The sequence below is a fragment of the Pseudophryne corroboree genome, chromosome 4, assembly GCF_028390025.1.
Source record: "Pseudophryne corroboree isolate aPseCor3 chromosome 4, aPseCor3.hap2, whole genome shotgun sequence".
Taxonomy (NCBI): Eukaryota; Metazoa; Chordata; class Amphibia; order Anura; family Myobatrachidae; genus Pseudophryne; species Pseudophryne corroboree.
In genome coordinates, this window is record NC_086447.1 from 584217535 (window position 1) to 584230450 (window position 12916).

Here is a 12916-nt window from a genome sequence, read left to right on the forward strand (position 1 = left end):
TGTGTGTGTGTGTGTGTGTGAAGCACTTTTAGTGCCCTCATTTTCTGTAAAGTTCAATATGTCCCACTGGACAAGGTGTTATAGTCTGGTCAGATGGTCAGACTCATTACAGGTTCTCTCCAGACAATCACTAAGACAAGAACTTCCCTCTTTCAAATGAGTGTGCCCATGGGGGAGGGGTGGGGGGTTCCGCTCCCTACCTGCAGGAATTATCGTGGTAATGTGTAGGCTTACCAAACTAACACTTTAAACTGGGACACTAATGAATTACACAGGTTCTAATGCTGGATGACTTCAAGTCTGTATTTCACCTGCTTTTATTCAGCCACAGAACCTGTGGCATCCATGAGCGTCTTGGTGTAAAGGGATATTATGGTAAGCCTAGTAATATGGTTAGCAAGTTGTTTACCATAATGCTGAAGTACTGAGTACAAGTGGGACCCTTCCTCAACTTTTTTTTATGTGCCTGCTGATGATGATGAATCACACTCATCAATAGTAATGAAGCGGATAAAGGCCAAACCCACTCAATAATGATTTTGCCTAATTAAAATCCTTATGATGGGTAATTCAATTTACTTGAATTCTCAATATTTTAATTTCTTCCTAAAATTTCTGTTGAAATGGCAGCTGCCATTTCACAGAGCAAACATCTTTAGCAACATCCATAGGCAGTCTTTAAAGCAGTTCAGGTACTGTATGGTTATAGATGTTGCTACTCATAGCTATGAAATAGCAGCAAGTGTGTTTACCAGCTTTGAGCAGGCTATTTCATGCAGAAAACCTTTCAAGAGCCAGGAGTTAACGTATTCAATTTACCCCAGCATACAAATTTTAGTTGGGCAACATTATTTTCAAGGCAAGTAACTCTTTATGGTTATAAAATTGCTTTAAGGACCAGTACCAAGTTTTAAAAAAATGGTAGAAAAAAAATTGTCTTACTGTATGTTTTTATTATATATTAGACACCCTTCACTTAGATAAAATGGAATACTAAAATAAAGTGTTTTTTTTTCATCTTTTAGAAAATCACACCATGCTGTATCATGCCCAACATAACTCAGTAGTATATTTAATCAAAACATTTACCACAGCGTGGAATATCACAATAATCCCAGGATACTGGCCCAGGTTCTGAGAGATAACACCATGGTCCATTTATGTCTCCATCAGGATTTCTGCAGTACTGTGTATAAGAGGAACAAAAATACAATTATACACATTCAAATTTATATAAAAAGATTGGTAATTTCAAATTACTGTCTGCTTCATAACAGAATAACAATTATACTGTAGTTACAGTTTATATTCTGTTTTTTCTTTACTGAGTAAATGAGGGCTGCCTAATAGTGCATAAACATTTCTTTTCACCCTAACATAATACTAGGTGCAAAAAAATACTGTCCTTTATCACGATCATGTACCAAACAGTGCACAACTACCATTGACGGTTGCTATAACACCACTGGAAGTATTTATCAAGCTGTTTTTGTTGAAAAACATGTGGAAACTGCATTTTCTGTGTGTTTCCTGTCTTTTTAATATCCACTAAAATTATTAGAGGGTTAATATAGGAGAAATCTCAAGTGTTTCTTAACTAGCATGACAACATCGTATAACACCTCTGTTCACATAGACCACAAGGTTGTATTAAGCTCCAAATTGAATATATTCTCAGAACTTGAATTCTGTAAGTATAAAACTATCTTCAGATTCAGTTACCCGCAGTGGTTATCATTTGGCTAAAGCTCTGGGCTTAATACCCAGAGCTATTCAATTATTAGGCAATTTCCTGTGTGTTTAACCCTTGGTTAATGTGTGTTAACACATAGATTCCGGGTTTAGTGCTGCAATCTGTGGCATTCCCTGCGCAATAAACCCCAGGGTGCACCCCATGCAGGTTAGTGGCACATAACAGATTAGTTCAAGGCAGATCTTTAGCCAGGGGATAAATCCTGAGGCTAACTGAATCTGCCCCTATAAAGTTATTTACACACTTGAGCATGAATGCTGTTTTGTCACATCATGGGCCTGTTTTTGTGAAAATGCATCTATTGCTCAGGGACATGAACTGTGTTGCAAACAGTATGGCACTGGAACTTGTTGGCTAGGGAGCATGCCGTGGTGAGTGATGGCTTAACACATGAAGTTTCTAGTTATGCACCCACATGAAGAAACAATCTCAATTAAACAAATTTTGTCTCACAAAATTTGTTTAAATGAGATTCATTGGATGGACAAGGTACATTTGGCAGTGGGATAGGGGAGTTTTCTGTTTAGTAGCTTTCCCCACGCTAAAAGCATGGAATGAGGTGCCATTAATGTTGAGTTGTCTTGTATTTTCATACCTCTTTATTATCCTGGTTTAGGTGGAATTGTCCCCATTTGAGGGCTCTGTCCTGCTGTGGAAACCATTGTTATGCGATGTGGAAGGCAAGAATGTATGGCCCATTCACTGCTGCTCTTCATACCAGAACAGTGCTGAATGGGTGCCATGTGCAGGAACCAATAGTGTGCTGCGCACTCCAGTGGGGATGGATTGAAGGGGCTAAGAAATGGCTTATCACATGGGAAAGGATAGACACACCTCCATGGATGTGGCCACTCTCCCAACACGATATGACTGATGATTATACAGGGTGTTTTCCAAAGTCTGGGAAATGGGTATGTGCAGAGCCGGCCCTAGGTATAGGCAAACTAGGCAATTGCCTAGGGCATCTGGCATGCCTAGGGGCACAAGCAGCTTCTGCTGATTAAAATGATATGTGGCATGCCTATATTCTGTGTAGCATTTCGTATGCAGATACAGCCACAGTCGCACACAGTATATATGCCACATATCAATTTAATCAGCAGAAGCTGCTTGTGCATCCTAGCCACATAGCAATGCAAATAAGATGCATTTTCACAAAAAATAGGCACCCGACGTTAGCAAAGCTGCCAGCTGACTCACACCAGTTACTATATGTGTCATTATGTGGAAAAGGGCATTAATAATGTGTAACATATGTGTAAGAGGCTCTATGTCTGTCATTATGTGTATAAGGGCACTAATAATGTGTGGCATATGTGTAAGGGACATTATGTGTGTCATTATGTGTATAAGAGCATTAACAATGAGGCATATATGTAAGGGAAATTATGTGTATAAGGACATTAATAAGAGTTGGCATAATGTGTAAGGCGCATTATATTTATAAGGACATTAATAATGTGTGTCATGTGTAAGGGGCATTACTGTGTGGTATTATGTGTATAAATACATTACCAATGTGTGGCATTATGTGTTTAAGGTGCTCTACTGTGTGGCGTAACATATAGAAAGGGCACTACTATGTGGCCTAATGTGAATAAAGAGCAATATGGTGTGGTGTAATGTGAATAAAGAGCAATATGGTATGGTGTAATGAAAATAAAGAGCAATATGGTGTGTAATGTGAATAAGGAGCAATTCAGTATGATGGTATGTGAATAAGGGGCACTACTGTGAGAAGTAACGTATATAAGGTAAATTGGTACTACTGTGTGATGTAATATGAATAAGGGACACTATTGTATGATAAATTGTGAATAAAGTTGTACTACTGTGAAGCAGAATTTGAATTGGGGGTACTATTGTGTGGCCATGCCCCTTGCTAGCAAAAACTCATACCTTTTTGGGCTGTGCACCGAATGTGCACACTGTTCTTATTTAAATTAAAGGGGGTAGGAAAAAAAAAAAAAGGACTGCTATGGGTGGGGGGTGATGGTGCTGGGAAAGGGGTGCAGGGTCAGAGGTGGAACTAGTGGTGGTGGTGGTGGTGCTAGGGGGCACCAGCCAAAATCTTGCCTAGGGCATCATATTGGTTAGGGCCGGCTCTGGGTATGTGCCTTGAAATGCAGTAATTGTGCCAACAGCAGAACTATTTGTTCATATTTTGTGATTTCTGACCCTTTAGTTACTTACGTTCTTATCCAAGCCAGAGTCTTTGTGAGATTCTGGAGTAAAGCTTGTGTGTGTATGGGGTGTCTGTGAACTCCAGGCTTGACAGGTAACTCCCTTAGCACTGGCAGATCTTGTACCACGATAATCTTTGCCTGTACTTACAATACAATCTGAAAGACATGCAATTAATGAAATAGTGTAACAGATTAGCATTTACCAGCAATGATTGTTTTAATTATCATTACATTTTCATGATAAATATAAAGATTTTTTAGCCAAATTATGTACAAATAGCAACTGCATTTTCATTTTGAAGTGTCTATTTATGAAGCAGCGATATCCTCTTTCTTGATTATCACCACTTTCTCCTATTTAGAAACAGGGTGATTATTCTTGCAATCCCTGGATTTCTGCAGCTTACCCCTGCTATCTGGGCTGCAGTATTGTGTCTGTGCAATACAACAAGCTGTGGAAAGAATCTTGGATTTCAATATGAAAACAAACCAAAAAACAAATTTTATCTATGAATTACATTGTAGTTTATTGAAGTTGCACCCCACATGGGGTGTACTCATAACCAAAAACTTTCCCATAACCAGTCATAATAATACTTTCCCATAACCAATCAGAGTGAAGACGCTTTGTATTGATTAGTAGCTTTCCCCAAAGGATTAAAAGCTGGCACAAAGAAAATTTTCACCCTGAAATTTAGGTGACTAATAAATATTGAAATTAGGGTTGGGATAGGAGCATCTATATCAGCGTTTTCAACCACTGAGCGGTTCTCAAGTGTGCTGCCAGAGATACCCGCTAGGTGTGCAGTCATCGCCGCCATCAGTTCAACTTATAATTTTGGGCCCAAGCAGCTCTGGGCTCTCCTAGGTGGTTCATACGTGTGACCTATGGAGATACGGCAGTGTGACATCATAGGTCAACCACACCCGCGCCGCCATCCCACCTGCCCAGTGCTGCTCACTACTCGTTGTGACAGACAGGCTCTTGACACTCCCACGTCTGAGGCTGCAGAAACTCCCACCACTGAGAGTCAGGGACAACTGTGCTCTTTTCACAGATACTGACAACTATGGGCCAGTGTGTTTTGTTTGTTTATTTTTTTCTGTGGGGGTGAATGTGTTTGTTTAATTGCTGTGGAGGCCAGTCCATTTCTTTAATGAATATATGTTGATATGTGCAGACCAGACCCTCTTTTTTTACTAGTGGATTTCCTCAGTAGACTCTGTGCCAGAGTCTATTTCACATGTACTGATCTCGGGGAAAATAGCTAGTGCGCCATTTTCCCAGTGATTTCTGTAGTGCGCATGTGCAGTCTCTGGAAACATGTCACTTGTACCATATCCTTGTGGTAAATGCTGTGCTGCGAGTATGGGGGAGTGTGAATGGTTGCAGGGTGTACAGTTTGGGCCCCTGTGCAGATACGCCCATAATACTATTATATTATAGCGAGTCTACCAACCTTCACCCCTTCCACGTTCTATCTACAGTGGTTTGCATTGTGTTTTTCCAGTGTTATGTCAGATTACTTTTACTGTATTATTGATATGTCTATTTTCACTGTTATATTGCTTGCATGCCGCTGTGTGACGCCTTAAAAATACATAATAAAACTGTGTCATTGTTTATATAAAACAGTATTTATTTACGAGTACAGGTCCCAATGATCCCTGGATGCCAGAGAGTCAGTTATAGAGCATGCTGACGATTGTAGAACTATAAGCCATGAGTATATGCTGGCACTTGTCCTCCTACAGTTTAGAGCTGCAAGGACTTGCTGGAAAAACTTGTTACATTTTTTTTTAACCTGCTCTGTATTTATCATCCCATCACCCACTGGACATATGTCTTGGAAGAGCACTTGTGGAACTGCAGAAGGCTGTATTTCCAGGGTACCACCCTAAGGAATTGGGGGTAATGTATGAAGCAGTGAAAAGAGTGGAGAAGTGTGCCAGTGGAGAAGTTGCTCAGGCAACCAATCAGCTTTGAGGAAGCACTTATCAAGTGCATTCTATAAAATTATAGGTAGAAGCTGATTGGCAACTTCTCCACTGTAACATTTATCCACTCTTTTCACTGCTTCATACATCTACGAGGCTAGGGCAGATTGATATTAGGACAGGAGGACACCATGCCGCTGGTTTCACTGTTACAGTATGTCACCGTTACACTATCACCAACTCAGCCTTTCATAGTCTAGCGCTGATAACTTAGAGGGCCAGTAATGAAGATCTTATTTTGCATCTGCAGAAGCAGAAAACACAAATATATTATGTACAGTACCTTGGTCACACACGTTAAATGTGTTTGTTTTAGAGTATTAGTTATACGGATCTTTATTTAAAATCACTCACTTTCCTCACAAGAATACAGTAAAAAAACAAGTTGTTTTTTTTTGATGTTGGAAAGTATCACAAAGGGAGGTATTCTATTAGCCCCGATGCTACAGTTTTGATCAGCTGAAAAAGGACCCGCAATTGCACGAAAACACATGGGATCGGGATATGTGGCCCCTGATTGCTGATTATGCTTTGGGTGCCTGAGGCATAATCCACGATAAATGCCGGCATTGGGGGAAAAGGATGCCGGCATAGGGGCTAATGGGATAGCCCCCAGTGATCCTATTAGCAGCAGTAAAGTACCACTATTAATAGGATACCTTCCAAAGTATTTTCTTAAGTGTTTTACAAAGTAACAAAACAGTCTTCTTCGTGGTCTCTCATTACCTGGACTGGAGGAGACTATTGTAGGTTTTGTTGTCTGTACAGGCTTTTGTTCTATCAATGGAGCTTCAGCACATTTCTTCAAGTTACAAAACTCCCATCGGACGTTAGGATCGGTGGTGTAACACCAAGGACTCTTTTCATTATCTGGGTTTCTGCAGTAATTTTTTTCAAGTCCCCTGCAAACACAAATATTAAGCAGTCTATGCAATTACAGTATTTTATTATTTCATCATAAAGCATGTAATGACACATTTATCACCATTTGCGGGAGGTTGGGACGTGTGTCCCTGCTGCACGAAAAAGTGTCCGGCATCTCCAGTATGTACAAAAAAAATCAATGATGTCCTTGTAGTAGGGGAAAGAGGTTGGGGGCTCTAGTACTTCAGACATGCTAAAACGCCACTGGGAGCATGATCACACCCATCATGATGCAGCCACACTGCAGTGTGCCACAGTCTGATACTGCCACTGTCTACATTTGAGCTTTCCTAATGTTGGGAGGCCTGATAAAGAAGACTTTATGATTAGAGATGAGCGGGTTCGGTTATCAGAGAACCGAACCCCCCCGAACTTTGGCTTCCGAGTCCGGATCCGAAACAAAGAAAACTCCAGAAAACAGTGAGCAATTCATCTAAAATGCTGCTACAAAATGTACATAAATGTGTATCCAATTACACATTAGTGGAAACAATGGCCCTCATTCCGAGTTGATCGCTCGCTAGCTGCTTTTAGCAGCATTGCACACGCTAGGCCGCCGCCCTCTGGGAGTGTATCTTAGCTTAGCAGAAGTGCGAACGAAAGATTAGCAGTTCTGCTATTAAATAATTCCATGCAGTTTCTGAGTAGCTCCAGACCTACTCCTAGATTGCGATCACCTCAGTCCGTTTAGTTCCTGGTTTGACATCACAAACACGCCATCCGTTCGGCCAGCCACTCCCCCGTTTCTCCAGCCACTCCTGCGTTTTAGCCTGATACGCCTGTGTTTTTTAGCACACTCCTGGAAAATGCTCAGTTTCCGCCCAGAAACACCCACTTACTGTCAATCACTCACCGATCAGCAGAGCGACTGAAAAGCGTCGCTAAGACCTGTGTAAAATTGCATAGTTTTGTGTGAAAATACTTAGTGCGTGCGCCCTGCGGCCCATACGCATGCGCAGAATCACCCATTTTTAGCCTGATCGCTATTCGGCAAAAAACGGCAGCAAGCGAACTACTCGGAATGACCACCCATGTGAGAAAAGAAATGTATATAAATAGTAGCGCTCTCTAGAAACCATGAATAGTATTTTATACACCACTGTGTGAAAGATATGGTCTGAACACACTGATTCACCATAAAAGAAGAGAGACGTCCTCAAATTTTCCTTGTGTAAGGTCATAGACGAATTTCTCCCTTGTTAATTCATCAAAAGGCAGCTGTATGTATTACTTCCAGTATCAAGCCTGCAAAATATGTGTCACCTTTCCCTATTTGTATAAGGGAACTGCTCAAGGGACACTTAAAACAAGACTGATCATGGTGCAGTAAATCTTAAAAAAGAGCACATTTATTTTTAACAAATTGCACTTACAAGAACATCAAATTAAAAACAGCATGTCACAAAAAACTCCATAGGCATTTCACCAACAGCTGTGATCCTCATTCGGCGAATCCTAAGGTGCCAGATGGTAAAGGTAAGTGGGAATACGAGCTCCGGATGCCCAGGTCCACGTCACCAAAGAAAGTCCCATCAAAGCAGCAGATAGAGTCCAAACAGATTAGCCACGCTTAACGCGTTTCGGACGAGATTCGTCCTTCGTCAGAAGCATGGCTAGCAAGAGCGGCTCCTCAGTATTTATTCCCTCTTAACGAGAGGTTCACAGCTGGACTCATTTCCCGTTGCCCGGCGCCGCCATGAGCGGGTCCTCAGTATTTATCCCCTCTTAACGAGAGGTTCACAGCTGGACTCATTTCCCGTTGCCCGGCGCCGCCATGAGCGGGTCCTCAGTATTTATCCCCTCTTAACGAGAGGTTCACAGCTGGACTCATTTCCCGTTGCCCGGCGCCGCCATGACGCTGCGCTTGCGCGCAGAGTCTCCTGGCCGGAAGCGGAAGTGTCCCATGTGGTTCACCGCTCTACGGAAATTACAGTGCGTTCCACCGTCGTCATTTATATCCTCCGGCTGGTTCAATATGTATTCTTCTGGTATAATTAAAAAAAAACGGCTCGGCAACAGTCCAGTCCACATTAAAAGTCCCCATATAATAAGTCCATCATAAAAACATAAAGAAATAGAAAAAATGCAAATGAGCAGAATGACTACATATAAGAAACTAATAAAAGTGCATATAATAAAAGTGCAGTGTGCAGGAAAGAAACTTCCTGGAAGGGTAATCCCAAGAAAACAATTTACGTCAGAAAGCACTTGAGTTCGAATTCACCGTTTAGTCCCCCAGGTGCAAGTGTGCCCAAACGGTGAATCCACCTCATTTCTGTTTGTGACAGCCGCCTCTCTAAATCCCTAGTTCTCCATTTAGGGAGGATTAGCTGAATCCCACAAAAAGATTTTAAGGAACACTCTTTTGAATCATGAAGTTTCTTAAAATGTGATGAGACGGTATGAGTATGCAAACCCTTTCTGATGTTATAGATATGCTCCGTCCATCTAACCTTAGCACATCTAACCGTCTTTCCCACATAAAAAAGTCCGCATGCACACTCCAAAATGTATATAGCATTTTTTGAGTGGCATGTTAAGAACTCTCTTATAGGATATGAATGACCGTTAACCGTAAATTCCGTTTCCTTTCGTGAGGGTGATTTTACAGTTCTACACATCAAACAACCACCGCAGCGATGGAAACCCTTAGTTCTGATGCTTTGTCTTGGGTTGGTTTCCACGCTGCTTCTTACTAACTGATTTTTTAGTGAGGGGGACTTCCTATAAATGAAGACAGGTTTGACAGGAAGCACTGATCCAAAGACAGTCCAAATACCAGTTCATCATAGTAAAACCGGAGCTATGTCTTTTGTGGGCACAAAAGACATAGCTCCGGTTTTACTATGATGAACTGGTATTTGGACTGTCTTTAGTGACTTCTGTCATAGAAACGGACTGTGGAACGCAAGCGTATTACTTCCGTAAGTGCAATTTGTTAAAAATAAATGTGCTCTTTTTTAAGATTTACTGCACCATGATCAGTCTTGTTTTAAGTGTCCCTTGAGCAGTTCCCTTATACAAATAGGGAAAGGTGACACATATTTTGCAGGCTTGATACTGGAAGTAATACATACAGCTGCCTTTTGATGAATTAACAAGGGAGAAATTTATATACAAGGAAAATTTGAGGACGTCTCTCTTTTATGGTGAATCAGTGTGTTCAGACCATATCTTTCACACAGTGGTGTATAAAATACTATTCATGGTTTCTGGAGAGCGCTACTATTTATGTATATTTCTTTTCTCACATTGAGTCCGGATCCGAGCCAGGCTCGGAACTTCCCTCTTTACTCGGAAACCTGAACTCTGCAAAATGTCATCATCCCGCTGTCGGATTCTCGCGGTATTTGGATTCCATATAAGGAGCCGTGCGCCGCAGCCATTTTCACTCCAATCTCGGAGAGTGAGAGGACGTGTACTATTCAGTGTGCTCAGTCTCTGTATATTCGGGCGGGAAAGTGGGGTGACAAGTGTTGTGCCGCTCAGTCCAGTCCATATAGCCAGTGTAGCTGTAAAGTGGTGCTGTGTTGTGCAGACCAGTCCAGTGTAGTCACTCAGTGTTTTGTGCTGCATCAGTCCAGGCAGTCACAGTGTTGGTGTTCTCTGCTGCCATATATCCAGTGTCCTGTGTCATCAGTAATTCCAGTGACGATATACGTTGCTGCTATATATATCTACTGCTGCAGTATAACCAATTACATACAATTATATTATTATTAAAAAGCTGTTGGGCTGCATCAGACCAGTGGTAGTGTGTGTCCTGTGTCATCAGTAATTCCAGTGGCGATATACGCTGCTGCTATATATCCACTGCTGCAGTATAACAATTATAACAACCTGTTAGTCTGCATCAGACCATTGGTAGTGTCCTGTGTCATCAGTAATTCCAGTCATTCCTGTGACGCATATTGGGGGTCATTCCGACCCGATCGCTCGCTGCAGTTTGTCGCAGCACAGCGATCGGGTCGGAACTGCGCATGCGCTGGCGCATAGCAGCCTTCGTTACCTAGCGATCGCCTCTGAGATAGAGGCGGTCGCTAGGCGAGAGGGGAAGAGGTCATGCCAATGTGCGATGCTTTTGTATCTGTGCAGGGGGGCCGGCACTGACATGCGGGGTGGACTAGCCCTGTGCTGGGCGTCCCTCTGCATGTCTGAGTTAACGATCGTAGCTGTGCTAAATTGATCCCCTAGGTCTCTTATAACTCCCAAATAATAATGGAGAACACAAATTTTGAGGAAAAAATAAGGAAAGATCAAGAATAACCACTTCCTCCTAGTGCTGAAGCTGCTGCCACTAGCCATGACATAGATGATGAAATACCATCAACGTTGTCTGCCAAGGCCGATGCGCAATGTGATAGTAGAGGGCGTGTAAAATCCAAAAAGCTAAAGTTCAGTAAAAAGAACCAAAATAAGAAATTTAAATCGTCTGAGGAGAAACGTAAACTTGCCAATATGCAATTTACGACACGGAGTGGAAAGGAACAGCTGAGGCCCTGGCCTATGTTCATGGCTAGTAGTTCAGCTTCACATGACAATGGAAGCCCTCATCCTCCCGCTAGAAAAATTAAAAGAGTTAAGCTGGAAAGAGCACAGAAAAGAACTGTGTGCTCTGAGATGGTATCACAAATCCCCAAGGAGAGTCCAATTGTGTCGGTGGTTGCGATGCCTGACCTTCCCAACACTGGACGGGAAGAGGTGGCTCCTTCCACCATTTGCACGCTCCCTGCAAGTCCTGGAAGGAGCACCCACAGTCCAGTACCTGATATTCAAATTGAAGATGTCACTGTTGAAGTATATCAGGATGAGGATATGGGTGTTGCTGGCGCTGAGGAGTAAGCTGACGATGAGGATTCTGATGGTGATGTGGTTTGTTTAAGTCAGGCACCGGGGGAGACACCTGTTGTCCGTGGGATGAAGAAGCCCATTGTGATGCCTGGGCAACCTGCCAAAAAAAGCCACCCTTTCGGTGTGCAATTATTTCTCCTCAAATCCGGACAACAGGTGTCAAGCCATCTGTTGCCTCTGTCAATCTGTAATAAGTAGGGGTAAGGATGTTAACCAACTAGGAACATCCTCCCTTATTCTTCACCTGCTGCGCATTCATCAGAAGTCACTGTCAAGTTCAGAAACTTTGGGTAAGAGTGTAAGCAGTCCACTGACACCTAAATCCCTTCTTCCTCCTGTACCCAAGCTCCTGCAAGACACACCACCAACTCCCTCAATGTCAACTTCCTCCTCAGTCAGGAACATCCGTAGTCCTGCAGGACATGTCACTGTCAAGACTGAGGAGTCCTCTCCTAACCGGGATTCCTCCGTAGGATCCTTGAGTGCTGCTGTTGTTGCTGCTGGGAGTCGATCGTCATCCCAGAGGGGATGTCGGAAGACCACTTGTACTACTTCCAGTAAGCAACTGACTGTCCAACAGACCTTTGTGAGGAAGATGAAATATGACAGCAGTCATCCTATTGCAAAGAAGATAACTGAGGCCTTGACAGCTATGTTGGTGTTCGAGGTGCGTCCGGTATCCACCATTAGTTCAGAGTCACTTAAAGATTTGTTTGAGTTACTGTGTCGCCGGTATCAATTCCCATCAAGGTTCCACTTCTCTAGGCAGGCGATACCGAGAATGTATACAGACGTCAGAAAAAGAGTCACCATGGTCCTAAAAAATGCAGTTGTATCCAGTGTCCACTTAACCACGGACATGTGGACAAGTGGAACAGGGCAGACTATATGAAAGTAACAGCCCACTGGGTAGATGTATGGCCTCCCGCAGTGACACCAGTAGCAGCATCTTGCAAAAGCCAACTTCTTCCTAGGCAGGCTACGCTAGGTATCACCGCTTTCCATAAGAGGCACACAGCTGACAACCTCTTACGGAAACTGAGGAACATCATCGCAGAATGGCTTACCCCAATTGGACTCTCCTGGGGATTTGTGATATCGGACAACGCCTCCAATATTGTGCGTGCATTACAACTGGGCAAATTCCAGTACGTCCCATGTTTTGCACATACAATTAATTTGGTGGTGCAGACTTTTTAAAAAT

General features: G+C 42.6%; 1 protein-coding gene across 1 annotated transcript in view; it reads right to left on the reverse strand.

Annotated features, from left to right (window-relative positions):
• Positions 1 to 12916, reverse strand: part of PLG (plasminogen) — a 189630-nt gene that overhangs the window by 47495 nt on the left and 129219 nt on the right. The window contains exons 11-13 of the mRNA XM_063917521.1: positions 6664 to 6839; positions 3947 to 4095; positions 1090 to 1186 (exon numbers count right to left, since the gene is read on the reverse strand). Coding sequence (XP_063773591.1) covers positions 1090 to 1186; positions 3947 to 4095; positions 6664 to 6839 — 422 coding nt within the window. The remainder of the gene's footprint in view (positions 1 to 1089; positions 1187 to 3946; positions 4096 to 6663; positions 6840 to 12916) is intronic.